We start from the raw sequence: 14,153 nt of genomic DNA, 5'->3' as shown, positions 1-14,153 counted from the left end.
TTAAAAATGGCGCCAAACAAAAGAAGTTTTTCATTTTTTTGACATTTTGAGCTCCGATAGCTCAAAAAATTCAATACAGATTTTAACGAAATTTTGTGATTTATTTGTGACTATAAGGTACTTCTAAAATAACAAAAAATATTTATTTATTTTGCGATAGATTTTGAGCTACGCTGTTTTGAAATCGGTGAAATTTTCAAAAAATTCATTTTTTTCTAGATTTTTTGTTCAAAATATCCTTTGATTCGAGACAATAACATTTATTTTTTTTGTTATTACATTGTTTCACTGATATGCACAAAAAATTTCATCAAGATATGTTGGCTAGTTCAAGAGATATAGCGTTCTACGTAGGTACAAGTTTTGAAAAAAATCGCTCAAAAATTTGAGGATGCTGTCACAAAAATCTTCATAACTTGAAAAATAATTGAAATTTTTTTATAAAAATTTTATTTTGTCGATGAAATACATTGAGGTACTTACTGTTCAAATTTTAAAAAAATCGGAGATGGTCGGGCGTGGACTTTTTTTTAAATCGTTCAAGTTGACGGAGAATGACCGATATATATATATATATATATACATACACACATATTTAAATATATATTACATATATACATACATACATACATTGTAACTACTATCATTTTAAATTTTCATAGCCGCCTCATGCAAACAATATGTTAAAAATGATTATGTTTTTTGAAACGCAAAAAACAGAGGTTGTTCTCATGTGGGCGTTGTAAAAGCCTTAACAGAAGCGGGCATCCCCATTGATATGATTGGAGGGACGAGCATTGGTTCTTTGTTAGGGGCACTCTGGGCCCAGGAAACGGAATTCACACCATTTACCCAAAGAGCCAGAGAATTTATCAAGGTTCACCAATATATGATATTTTTTGCATTCTGTTAATCAAACTCTGTCAGACGCAGAAAAGGTAACAACATACAAGGTATGAAAGGTATGAAAATAAATTATGATCATAGAACGGATAAGATGCATTTAGTGGGTGTAAAATGAAATATTATGGAGAAAATATTGGTGAAGACATGTAGAGAAAATGAAACTGTAAAATAAATATAAGTGGTATTTTAAATGGTAATAACAAAATGGAAGTACAAAATAAATATATGAGGTAATGAAAAAATAATAATTATAAACAATATAATAGATTATATTGTTTATAATCATGCTGATGTTACTTTCTGCTTTATACATTTTTACACATCTCTTTTAGTTAAAGTTTATTCATATTTGTAAGAGATATATTTGTTAGGAATGCGACGGATTCAATAAATCAGGATTCGTGGAATCCGGATACGAATTTAAGTGATGGGTTCGAAAGGATCCGAATCGGGTATTTATTACCATGCTCCATCCTAACTTAGAACACCGAGTAGAATCACAAATTTGGCGCTTTATGGTTGAAAATTATGGCCTTATTAAAAAATTGAGATGTGTTTTTGGCTCTGGTTACAAACACGTGTTGAAAAAAGTTAACACGTGCTTCAAAAAAGTTTATTAAGTGTTACTTTTTTGTTTATAGTTGTAAATATTCAGTTTTTACTGATCCTCTACAGCGTTGGATTTGACGAATTCGAAAGCTCGGATTACAGGATTCAAAACAATTGCATTCCTAACATGTATATAGGTTTATTCATATTTGTAAGATACATATGCAGATAGATAAGTTTTTAGTTGAATAATTTGCTAATTGTTTTGTACGAAAGGGTATGAACTCACTGGGAAAGAAGATATTTGATCTTACATACCCTGTCACTGCTATGTTCACAGGTTCGTTATTTTAATATTGTTATTTTATTATCAGTAACAACTTTTATAACGATGTTATTATTATTTTATTTTGTACTTTGAGATACAACAGCTGTACTCAAAAGTCAAATTATTTTCATAAAGGTTCCTTCTTAAACCAGGACGTTGAATCAGTCTTCCAAGATACACAGATTGAAGATTTATGGATACCTTATTTTTGCATAAGTACAGATATAACGGCTTCTAAGATGAGGGTTCATACGCACGGTCAGTAGTCGGTTGCTCTTGTTCTCGAGGTTTTCGTCTCGATGTTGTTGTCTCGAAGTTCAGTAAATGTGGATGATAAAGTTTTGTTATTGTTAGACTTGTTGTAATGTTATCTATTAATGATACATGCTGTATGCTGATCTGTGGCTGCTTGTCGTCGCTGACATTGTGACGAATGCTAATTTTTTTTTCTCTTTTTTACTTTCTATCACGTTTTATGATTTTTATATTGTAACTACGTCAAATTATTTTATTTTCAACTATGGGTATTCAGTTCAACCATATTTAAACGATAAATGTTATATCTACATTTTTAGTTTTTGTCATAACTTTTATTTTCTTCGTTATCATATTGTTATTATTTTCGTAATGATCATCATTGTATCTTGTCATCGTCTTCGTTATCATCATGGCAGGAAGTTTATGGCGCTACGTCAGAGCTAGCATGTCCCTCTCTGGGTACCTGCCTCCCATGTGTGACCCAATTGATGGTCATCTGCTGCTCGATGGTGGATATGTTAACAATTTGCCCGGTACCTTCTTAATTATATTAATACAACTACGTCTACTGTGTGTACGTGAGTTTGCGTGCGTAAAGCAACAGCAGGTGCATACCTAAACGTACTAAATAAAATAAAGTAAATGAAAATTATTTACTAGCCGACATGATGAAGGTCATGGGAGCACAGACCATATTTGCAATTGACGTGGGCAGTCAAGATGACACTAACCTCACAAATTACGGTGATGAACTGAGTGGATGGTGGTTGCTGTGGAAACGGTTTAATCCATGGGCCGTACCAGTAAAGGTTTTATTAACTATTCACTTAAAAGCTGGTGATGTACACAAATAAACATGCTTTTGTGTTAATACTGATATGTTGTAGTAATCATACTTGTGGGCAGAACTTCGTTTATGTTTTACTTGGAAATGTTGGAGTTATACGTTCAATTATATTCTAGCTTGCTTTGCTATTTGTACGCATACTTCATTTGCTTGAATTTACGCGGTATATTTATTGTCAAAATATTCGTGATGAACGAGTTAGCTCAGTTTGTTAATGCACCATGTCTCACGAGGCTATTTTCGATCTTAAACTAAAAAACTGTTAATTCTAAGCTAAGCGCATGTGGTTATTATTATTATTATCAGATAACTTATATAGCGCCCATTAAAATGATCTCACAGGCGCTCTCAATAATTTTGGTGATATGGTTATCACTAGGCAGTTATTGAAAAAAATTTATGTCTAAAGTCGCTTTTTGAACTGGGAAACGATTATTTCGGATCTCGCAAAGCATACGGTAGATATCTTCGCGCCCGAAATCTCAAAATTTTGCGATCCTTTTTTTAACATTGTTACATAGTTTACAGGTTAATTTTGATTATCTGATCTTAATCCCACCTTCACCACTAGGATGAATTATAATATCATCGATTCTAGTATTATATCCAGAAACAATTAAGTAAAGGGTGCCTCCAAAAATATGGGTTGGTTCACCTATGACATTGCGCATCGAGAACGCATCCAACAAATCATTTAAATAATATGATGTACATCCTCCGCTCTTTCAACATGAATGCTAAAATCCCCCAATTTGATTACATAATCACTCAAAGATGTGATGTATTCCATTATGGATAACAAATTTTGTGTGTGCTGTTTGTTAAAAAATATAATTAGTTTTTAGTTATTATCTCAAGTCTCTGTTATACATGTAATAGAAAAACAATGGTTACAACTGGAAATCAAGGCTCCTAATTCATAAAATTTATTAAATAGGCTGCAACAATTTAAATGCTTCAAAAGAAATTTACTTTAACCTGATAATACCACAACGTGTGGTTATTATTGTGCAACACTAGGCATTTTTCATTGCAAAAAACACAGCTTCTTCTATCTCCGGTAATTAAAAATTATTATTTATAAAAAAAAGAATTAAAAAGCGAAAAATGAGAAAAAAAAAGTTAACCTCAGTAAGCCCATTATTATATGCAAAAGAAAACAAGCCACATCAGAACAAGATATATTTTGTAATTTCTACTTCATGAACAATTCATATATATATATATATATATATATATATATATATATATATATATATGTTGGTAATAGACCATAATTTTTACAATATTCTATAAATTCTACCGAATGTTATTCTGTTATATACCAGAACAGCAACTACACGCATCTTAAAATTGCAGAAGCAGTCCTAATTGACATCAATAAACCAAAAATAAATATACAACAAAAAATGACAACCTCACTTCCAACCCGGCGCTTAACCAACAACGAAAACAAAGAAGTAATAAAAACTAGCATTGTAAATAGTGACAAAGAAGAATGTGATGCTATCGATGAAGAAAAGGAGACCAAAGAAGACGACCAGCCAATAAAGAAACCTGACACCTAATTTCCATCTAAGTTCACTTTGACAAAGCCAATCTCCATTTTGACAAAGTCAATATTTTCCTATATAAACAGCAGAAAGCACTGATGATGATTCATTCGGAATCTAAATATGGCCTTATTTGCAGCATGAATTCGGAAAATAAGTTTATTTTGAATTTTAATAAACTAAACGTTCTCCAAAAAACTTTAGTGTGAAAAATTGAAAAAACGAACTACAAACATGTTAATGCCAAACATTCGGTACAATTTATAAAATATTGTAAATATATATATATATATATATATATATATATATATATATATATATATATATATATATATATATATATTCTGAACATTTATATAGCGCCCGTTATAAAACCTCGGTTTTCTTACCGGCACCATCACAAAATAAAAGTTCATAAAAAAAAAGTACGTGGAAACCAAGCAAAATAAATTAAAAGTTCAAGATTCAAAAGTATTTAAATTAATAATAATATTATTATAAACATTTATGAAGCGCCCATTCGCACAGCTGCTTCAGAGGCGCCAGGAGCCCGTGTTAAAAAGATGAGTCTTTAATCCCTTTTTGAAAAGACTCAACGAGGAACATTGTCTTAAATCAGGAGGTAACGCATTCCAGCCATACCGAGCAGCCATGCGGGATCCGGCAACGGGAATGTTTAAGAAACCTGCCGAGCCGCTGCGGAGTGATCTAGTATGTTCATGTCTAGATATGAGGTCGTATAGATATGTTGGGGATTTTAATAAAAGGGTTTTGAAGGTAAGGACTACAATTTTGAAGATGATTCGAGCGAAAATTGGAAGCCAATGAAGCATTGGAAAGAGAATGGAAGAACTAAAACGAGGAGGTTTATTAAATATAAGTCTAGCAGTTTTATTTTGGATAGTCTGTAGTTTTCTGACAGATGCACGTGAGGCCCCATACAATATGGAGTTGCAGTGGTCTAATCTAGAAAGGATCAAACATCTGCAAAGGGCAGCAGCAACATCACATGTAATCATATGTCTAATATGTCTTATTGCGCAGAGGTGATAGTTGCAAGATCTGACGATTTCTGTTATGTGTTTATCAAAATTTAGATGTCTGTCAAAAGTGACCCTAAGCAACTTGATCGAATCTGAGATAGGCAATGTGGACCCTGCTATGTCCATTTCCTCGAGCTGAAACCTCGACAGTTGTTGATGTGTCCTAATGACCATAATTTCAGATTTATTGGGGTTGAGAAGAAGAAAATTATTAGCATACCACCGACAATCCTCGCTAGTACAATTGCTTAAGGCTCGAATGCTGCTTTCAAGATCGACAGAAGTGACAGATGTATGCAGATGAGTGTTATCGTCGTAGTGATGAGAAAATAATCCATTTTTACTAAAAATGTCGCTGACAGGAGACACATAAGTAGTGAACAAGATTGGACCGAGGACGGAATCCTGAGGGACTCAGTGTCAATCGAGCAGGTAGAGGAAGTATGGTTTCCCAGCTTCACAAACTGCTGTCTGCAGCTCAGGTAAGGGTTAGGGTTAAGATCTAATCAGTGATTAGGTAAGATCTAATCAGTGGATCAGATCAATTTCGTTAGTTATTTAAAACGATTGCTGGCTCCACACCGCGTCGATTGTTGCTGTTGTTGAATGGCCATCCCCTAATTCTCATATCCTTTCACGATCAACGATCTTTCATGAGTGACGAGACTTAAATACTTAGCGTCAGCGCATAGTCGGAAGGGTGTAGACGGCTGCATCAGGTCTGACATCATCTTGAAGGCAGGAAAACATGAGATAACCTTAACTAGAATTAATTTAATATGATCGAGTACATCAGCCGCTACACATTTAGTCACATTGCTGATGTGAAAAATTCTTTTTCGGACAAAGAATTTACTAGCCGATATCTTAGAGTCATTTAATGATCTCAAACCCACAATGATTTTAGATTTTGCGAATGTTTTAATTGCAGAAGATAAAACACGTTTTGAACGTTATTTTTTTTAACTAGTTAAAAACTGTCATTAGCACTGTATCTCATCATTGTTTTCAATATTTTTTTTTAGAATAAAAGTTTTTTGTTCAAGCGCTTCAAAATTTCGTGGACGGTGCGATGAAACTTTAACTTCATTAACATTAATTTTAGCTGTCTGGCCTGCTGGTTTTTGTAAAACACCTGACAAATCACCTTTAACTGATTTGTCAACAAGTTGCTTAACATTTACTTTTATTTCGTTCAATATGCTGCTATTTTTGTTTAGCGAATCCACGATTGGTTTCAAATCGCAATTGGTTTCAAATCCGCCACTGGTTCCAAATCTTCAGATACAGGCGCAGCCATTCGCAGTTGCTCACATTTCACCAAACTGTCAAAATCGTTAGTCACAAGTACAGGAAATTTATTGCTAAAACCACTGTCGTCAATGAACTTCGAGGCGTCAATTAATTCTTTAAATCCCTGTTTTTTATCAGCGTTGGACGAGAAGTACGGCAAACTAATTTGAACGGTTTCAGCTTCACGAAGCAAAAACGGAATCTTTATTATTATACTTGTTTCATTTAAATGGATTGTTGCAAAAAAAAGATTTGACAGATTTAGATGCACAGAATCTGTACTATTTCAAAACATTTTTAGGTGCCTAACATGGCAGAGATTCAATCGCGACTGGCATACGTGTCTTGCAATCGTCAAATGGAGCAGGTAAAGTCGAGTGGTTACTGCGAGTACATCAGGCCTCCAATTGATAAATACAGGACGCTTCAGTTCGGAAGTTTTGAAGAAATATTGGTATGCTATATATTTAATAAAGTTGCATAATCATAATGTAATTTTTTTTTGTTTTTTTGTGGTTTTTCAAATTAAGGTTTTCAGTTTTTAACAATTTTTATTTTTTTGCAGATAAAGATTTCGATCAGTCATTTATTTTATCAGTCACTGTAATTTAGGATAGCTGATTCTCCAAAAATGTTGATTTTATATATTTAATTACATTATTTACTTAAGTAATTTTCTTTATGATTTTATGGGACCAATTCAGATAACTTTTGCGCATCATTTTTTGTGTGTGTTTTTTATGTTTTTGTGCAAACAAATTTACAAAAAAAGTTGTGTACCTCGACAAGATCGAGATGCACTCTGTGTGTTAGATGGTGTGCTCTAACCAAACTTAACCAAAAAACATTATGGTTGACAAAAACGTAGACTATGACTGTTGTATGTTGTTAAAAGCCAGTACAAGTGTGGATCTCCGATTTAACCTCTATTGCTGTTGGTTGCATTGCATTCGTTGTTGATTTCCGTAAAGGTTTCTCGTGATTCATTAATTAATAGGTCGATGCATGTGCCTTACTGAAATATTCCATAACTATTATCTTTAATCGAAATTTGTTTCAATTATTGCGACCTATACATAATTATTTTTGATCAGGACGTTGGATATGCACATGCCAAGCTGCTGTTCAGTGAATGGGAAAAGACGGGTAGAATTGGAAAGATATTTCTTGAAAGGAATGAAGTTTACAAGCCACTCTTGGATAAGGTTTCTATTAATTTCAGTGGAAATTTGACTTTTTTGAAATGGTTGGTTTGTTTCATTTTGTGTAAAAGCTAAGGGAAAAAATATTTGCAAGCAAGAGATTTTTTTTAAAGTATCCGCAATTTGGTAATTTTGAAACGTGCCTTTGTAATGTTTTTCATAAACGTAAGCAATTATAATAATATGCTGATGAAGAGAAGAGGCATGCTTGCGGATGTTGAGTAGTATAGCGCAATGATAGTAATAGTGACGACGAATTGTTTAGAAAATAAGAAATTTTAATTTCAAACAAATTAATTTTAACTGATTAGTTAATCACACTAATCAATAAAGAACAGCATACCGGCTGAGGCCAACTTTACTGACTTGGCTGAATTGATATCTCGAATTGAGGAACCTGATATCGATCCAACCGCAATGGTTTCACATTCTAACGACTTTTTCAGTGGTTTCTACTTATCAGAAAATGGTGATAAATTTGGCACATTTTCAATTTTTGACAATTTTACAATGTTTAATCTTTTTTATTTTGTTTTTTATCTTATCTTTATTTGTTACATTATTTTCTATTTGTTGATATTAAATGTCTGCAAATTGTTGCAGAGAATGACGATGATGACGTAACATCGGTGACGTCTGAACCCATAGTGTCCATGAATTCTCCCACCTTTCCAAACCGCATGAGGTCGGAATCCGAAGGGGCCACACCAGACAGTCAATCAGCATATGATGAAGAGGAAGATGATGATGATGATGATGTAGCCAATAATGGCGTCGGCATCTCTGATAGATAGTATTCATCTTGTACATATATATATATATATATATATATATATATATATATATATAATATTGTATTATATATATATATATATAATATATACATAGGTATACATATTTATATAATATTATAGCATTATTAACAAAGAATGAAATGCGTGCTATATAATATATATATATATATATATGTGTGTGTGTGTTTGTGCGTTTGTCAGTTTGAAGCTTAGTTCAAGTTTAAACCAAAACTTTAAAAACTATAATAATGTCTAAGGTAATTTTAAATTTCAATATCATATCACTCAAGTTAATTGTTTAAGCTAAATTTACATAGGATAATCTTGAGTCAGCGTCATAACATAGATTGTTTGGTTAACATTGAGTTTTTAGCACGTGAACAACTAGGTTGTCAACTGTAAATAATGTTAAACGGCGAAAAAATGTTTTGTGTCTGTTCATTAATGTTTCTGTCAATTAATTAGCTTCTCTACACGATGCTATCAATCAGTTAATTCGATTTATTATAATTAATTATATTGCGTACACAGTGACGAGAACTTTTTTGAAAAAATCTTGAAAATTTTAGATGAAGACTGGAAAATTAAAAAATATTTTTACGTTTAACATAAAACTATCAAGAAAGTTATTAAGCAAGTGACAAGTATTATCGGTTTTTTTCTTTTGTTAATCTCGTTGCATTATTTTTTTTATTCTTAAATTTTCACAAAATAATTTAAATATCTCCATCTGTATAATACTCAACTTGACTAATGCATGGCTGTAAGCACAGCGTCACCACACTGATGTCCTATTTTTAAATGTATTTATGTTGTGATCGCAAGTATGTATATTTTACGAAATGCATTCTCTGATCAGTTTTCACTTCTCGTATCTTCCACACATTGTGATTTAATTTCGTTAGAAGCCATTTTTAATGGTAACATAACATTCCCTAGCTTTCTTTTTGTGCACATTACTTAATCACATTATTTATTTGTCATTAGCTATATGCTGTTATGTTTTGATAACATTTAGAAGGGTGAACTTTTTCAGTTTTTAATATTATTAATTTGTTATATATCTTTGTCTGACTTCATTTTTCATAAATCTTCCATTATTAAAAAACGGGTTGAAATTTAGTTTTTTTTAAAGATTAAACAATCAATAAAAAATATTGGATAATTTTAAGGCAATAAAATGAAACTTACAATACCAACAAATCTTAACAACGTAAAATGTTTATCAAAATTGCCGGTTTACATTAAAATGTAGTTCAAAACATGTAATTAATCAACTGGTGCTTTAGATAATTCCTTCTTAATTTTCTTTGTGCTTTTTGGTCCAAACCCTGTATGAGTGTTTAAGTGTCTTAAAAGATGATGCTTCAAATTGAATGACTTGCAGCATATATTGCAAATAAATTTCTGTTGTGAGTGTGATTTCTTATGATTGTATAGTGATGATGCATTCCCATATCGTTTATCGCACTGATCACATTCATATATAAAGTCACCAGTATGTTGGTGCTGGTGCTGTTTCAGTGCATGTGGACTAGAAAACTTGCGATCACACTGCAAACAGAGATGTCCTATTTTCAGATGAACCATGGCTTCATGTCGTTTAAGAGAGGCACGATCTCGATATTCCTTGCCACATTTTGGACAAAGATGTGGCTTTCTTTCTACTGTTACGGCACCTAAATCTCTCAAATGCATTTGAATGTGTTTTGGCACGCTCGTCGAATAACCTAATCTTGCGTCACAGGCTGGACAGCCATAAGGTTTAACAGAGTTGTCATGGTTAAAATAATGATCAAGAAATTTTTGTTTTGATCTGAAACTTTTTTCACAAAAGTGACAGACATAAACTTTGGCATCTCCCTTGCCCCTTAACAGGGCAAACATTTTCTTTGTGCTTGAAGATTTTGTCTCATCAAAACATTTATTTCTGTCATTCATCAAGCTTCGAGGTATTTTTGATATTTGTTTGTGATGTTTTTCTAGATTAGGCGATTCAAGCTTGATTACAGTGTGGGTGACATCTGCCAGGTCACCATCTCTGATTTTGGCCAGTTCAATTTCATCTAAATCAATTTCATTTTTATTGACTACTTCAGCTTTTTCTTTCATCTGTGTTTGTCCTTTACAGTCAGCTGTATTTTCATCTACAAAATGTTTCAATAAACTCATGAATGAAGATTTTTTTCCATTTGGAGTTTGTGGTTTTTCAAGACAACTGAAAACATGTTTTCTGTAATCAATATGTCCTAAAAATATTTTTTGACAGTAATCACAAGACATCTTAAATTTATTTTCAGGATCAATTTCTCCTGAATGAGTTTTTTCATGATTTTCTAAAAGATTTTTATTTTCAAAATGATCAAGACAAAAGATGCACAAAAAATTACTGGAATATTTACTTGTGAAACCTTTATTTATAGAAATATTTATTTCATCCATGGTATCATCTGACTCGCTTTCATCTTCAGCTATTTGAACTCCAATGCTATGCTCATTCTTTAAATGTCGAGAGAGAAATTTTATATTTTTGAATTTTGAGTTACATTCACCACATGTAACTGCTGTGTTGGATGTATAATTTTCATTGTCATTACATACTCTACCACACTTGTACACATCACTGTCACTATTAGAAATGCAATCAATTGCTTGTCTAAGTGTAGACGATACACTGTGGTTTCCAGCACATCCATAATTTAGATTGTTCTCATCACATTTGTCACAGGAAAAGTTGATGAAATGGTCAATCAAACAAATTTTTTCTGCACTCACTTTGTGACCTTTGTAGCAATTGTAAAAACCTAAATGTAGAGCTGTGTGAGATCTCAAAAGTGATGGCAATGAAAACAGTTTTGAACAAAAACTGCATGATAAATATCTTTTTTCAACAGCTATGGTTTGAGATAATGGAGAATTTGTTGGTTGTTTACTATTTTTGTGTAAAAGAGTGTGCGGTAGGAGGTCAGTTAAGCTTTTAAACTCCTGATGACATTTTAAACAGGCATAGTGTAATGCGATGTGCTGTGTTTCAAAGTGATCTAGCAAATTATCGGAAGAATCGAAGTTTCTTAAGCAAAATGAACAAACATAGTGAAAAACTTTGTTTTCATGGTTTTGAACAAAATGATCAATCATATCCTTTTCTAAATTGAATATTATATTGCACTGATTGCATCTCAATACTTTTTTATTTCTGGAATTTATCCACTGAAATGGCATTCCACTGTTTTTTGTCATACTGCAACTCACTTTCTTCCTTTTAATTTAATTTTTATATTGAGTTGATTAAATTAAGAAATGTTCAAAATGTAAACCTAGTTTCGGAATTGACTTTGAAATTAAAAGTAATAAAAATAGCATTAAAAATTAATATTATTTATTACTGCATTTGCCATTCTATTCTGTAAAGCTTTTTAAACTTTTTTAATGTCAAAATATGGTGTTCACCTGTTATTAATCTAGCTAGTCCAGTTAATTAAACGGTAAACTTAAATGAAATATGCCAATCAAAATGGAATCAATGACGTTAAAATGCTCTCTCTATCTCTGTGATGTTCAATTCCGCCTTAAGCAGTAAGGATTGCAAACGACAGCTTCCCTGTAGTGTAGGAAATGTATCATACATGTATAAAATTTTAATACAAAAGAAACAGAATTAATTTATTAATGATTTAATTTAATAATCACTTACGATATTGTCTAAATTAATTTTTAATAATAAAAAAATAATTCGCAGAAAAAAAACTATTATTTTACCAGTATCTGGACAATTTTGAAGATGACGAAGTCACTTAAGAGAGTCTATCCATATCGTTTGATAAATTTCAAAACCGTAAACTTTAAAGACGAGATGGAGTGAGCGACTAAATCAGCGATTGTAGATGCTCCTGCCATGTCTGTCGAGTATCGGTATCGAGCAAAGATATTTATTTGTTACGGTTACGGTATCGCAGCAACTACTTTGATCACTAGTGGCATGAATGCATGTATGTATACAAATGTTATATATATATAACTGTATATACAGTTATTAAGAAATATCAGTATTTTACGTTAAAACCCATATAACTAAAATAAATATAACGGCCTTCGCTCACTTTTAACGGTCAAATAAGGAGCATTTTCCGAAGGAGAGTTGGAGGGTGATTTTTTATCATTCGTGTCAAAAGTTACGATCGTTTAAAACCTTAATATCAACATTTTAATAAATAACAGTCCTAATAGCAATTCACTTTTAAACTTATTTATGAATTAATCGTCCTCTCGTTTTCGCTTTTAAATTTCGATTGCGTTGAGATTCTAAAGTAAAGTTTTCCTATGAAAAGAACAAATAAGCAGGAAAAATGGAAATGGGGATAAAAAATAGGCCAAAAACAGCCATTGAGGCATTGGCAGAATGCAATTCCAGCCTAATCCAAATATTCAGACACTGTTAACAATTATAACCAGTATCAACGTCAACAGTTGAAAAACGTTTTTCAACACTGAAAAGAATTAAAAATTATTTGAAAAATAGCTCTGACGGGGAGCGAGTCACTTCATTGGCACTACTATCGTGATATATCTATCCAAGTGGACAGCAACATGATTTTGGACTATTTAATTTTAATATTTAATTTATTAAATCAAAAAACATGTCGCTTGTTTAAAAAAAATTAATAAAATACAATTTACTTTTGTTTATAAAATTTTGTTGAGTTTTTTTATTTTGTAAAGAAAAGCTGATTTGATTGGATTTGTTGTCTTTTCCTTGATTTTAATTATAAAAAAAAGGATTCCGACAGCCCGCCCGCCCCCCAAAAATAATCCTGGCTGCGGCCTTGCATGCACAATATATCGATTTGAGCACCGAAGATGGTCAGGTATAGGAATACCGAAAAAACCTTTTTGTTTTATTATGCATAAAATAAACAAAAATTTTGTTTTTGTACTATAGAAACTTGAAAATGATTTACGATCAACTGTTAGAAAAATCTAAACGTTAAATTGGAAGTTAACTAACGCCGAACAAGCTTCGGTGTTCAAATTGATATGTTGTGGTTGTGCCCAGGTGCTCAAATATATAGTATATACTGTGTCTCTACTCTACTTCGTTGATTCCTTGTTTGTTTAAAGTGAATATTTAGTTTTACAATCTTAAACATCGTTAAATATAACACTTTTACGTATTTTCATTAACGATAAATATAACACTTTTATGTATTTTCATAATCGATAAATATAGCACTTTTACGTGTTTTCATTATCTATGATTCCTTTGTTTCTAAATTTATTGCTAGGAAAAATTCCAATTGCCCGTTGTTGAATATTTATTATCAGATGTCTTTGTTCTATGAGTATTGATTTGGCTAGTCGTAAATTATAATGGTTATTATTG

General features: G+C 31.9%; 3 protein-coding genes across 3 annotated transcripts in view; 1 reads left to right on the top strand and 2 right to left on the bottom strand.

The window, feature by feature from the left end:
* HELRODRAFT_188493 (hypothetical protein) overlaps window positions 1-8,680 on the top strand; it is a gene marked incomplete at both ends in the record, with an annotated part of 9,114 nt that extends 434 nt beyond the window's left edge. Inside the window, 10 exons of the mRNA XM_009020988.1 lie at window positions 721-877; window positions 1,562-1,666; window positions 1,732-1,795; window positions 1,919-2,041; window positions 2,458-2,574; window positions 2,702-2,850; window positions 7,079-7,231; window positions 7,872-7,982; window positions 8,313-8,448; window positions 8,583-8,680. Of these exons, the coding sequence (XP_009019236.1) occupies window positions 721-877; window positions 1,562-1,666; window positions 1,732-1,795; window positions 1,919-2,041; window positions 2,458-2,574; window positions 2,702-2,850; window positions 7,079-7,231; window positions 7,872-7,982; window positions 8,313-8,448; window positions 8,583-8,680 (1,213 nt within the window). The remainder of the gene's footprint in view (window positions 1-720; window positions 878-1,561; window positions 1,667-1,731; window positions 1,796-1,918; window positions 2,042-2,457; window positions 2,575-2,701; window positions 2,851-7,078; window positions 7,232-7,871; window positions 7,983-8,312; window positions 8,449-8,582) is intronic.
* A 1,233-nt stretch (window positions 8,681-9,913) lies between these two features.
* HELRODRAFT_106331 (hypothetical protein) lies at window positions 9,914-11,911 on the bottom strand (the record flags this gene model as incomplete). The annotated part of the gene is made up of 2 exons (XM_009020987.1): window positions 9,914-10,632; window positions 11,578-11,911. The coding sequence occupies 2 exons, from the start codon at window positions 11,909-11,911 to the stop codon at window positions 10,043-10,045; spliced, it is 924 nt and encodes a 307-aa protein (XP_009019235.1). The 3' UTR covers window positions 9,914-10,042.
* Window positions 11,912-13,536: 1,625 nt separating this feature from the next.
* The window catches only part of HELRODRAFT_160995 (hypothetical protein), a gene marked incomplete at both ends in the record, with an annotated part of 3,399 nt that continues 2,782 nt past the window's right edge, over window positions 13,537-14,153 (bottom strand). The window contains one exon of the mRNA XM_009020986.1: window positions 13,537-13,659. Coding sequence (XP_009019234.1) covers window positions 13,537-13,659 — 123 coding nt within the window. The remainder of the gene's footprint in view (window positions 13,660-14,153) is intronic.

Source organism: Helobdella robusta, assembly GCF_000326865.2.
Source record: "Helobdella robusta unplaced genomic scaffold HELROscaffold_3, whole genome shotgun sequence".
Lineage (NCBI taxonomy): Eukaryota > Metazoa > Annelida > Clitellata > Rhynchobdellida > Glossiphoniidae > Helobdella > Helobdella robusta.
Note: the sequence above shows the minus strand (reverse complement) of the source record. Positions and strands in the feature narration are given on the sequence as shown.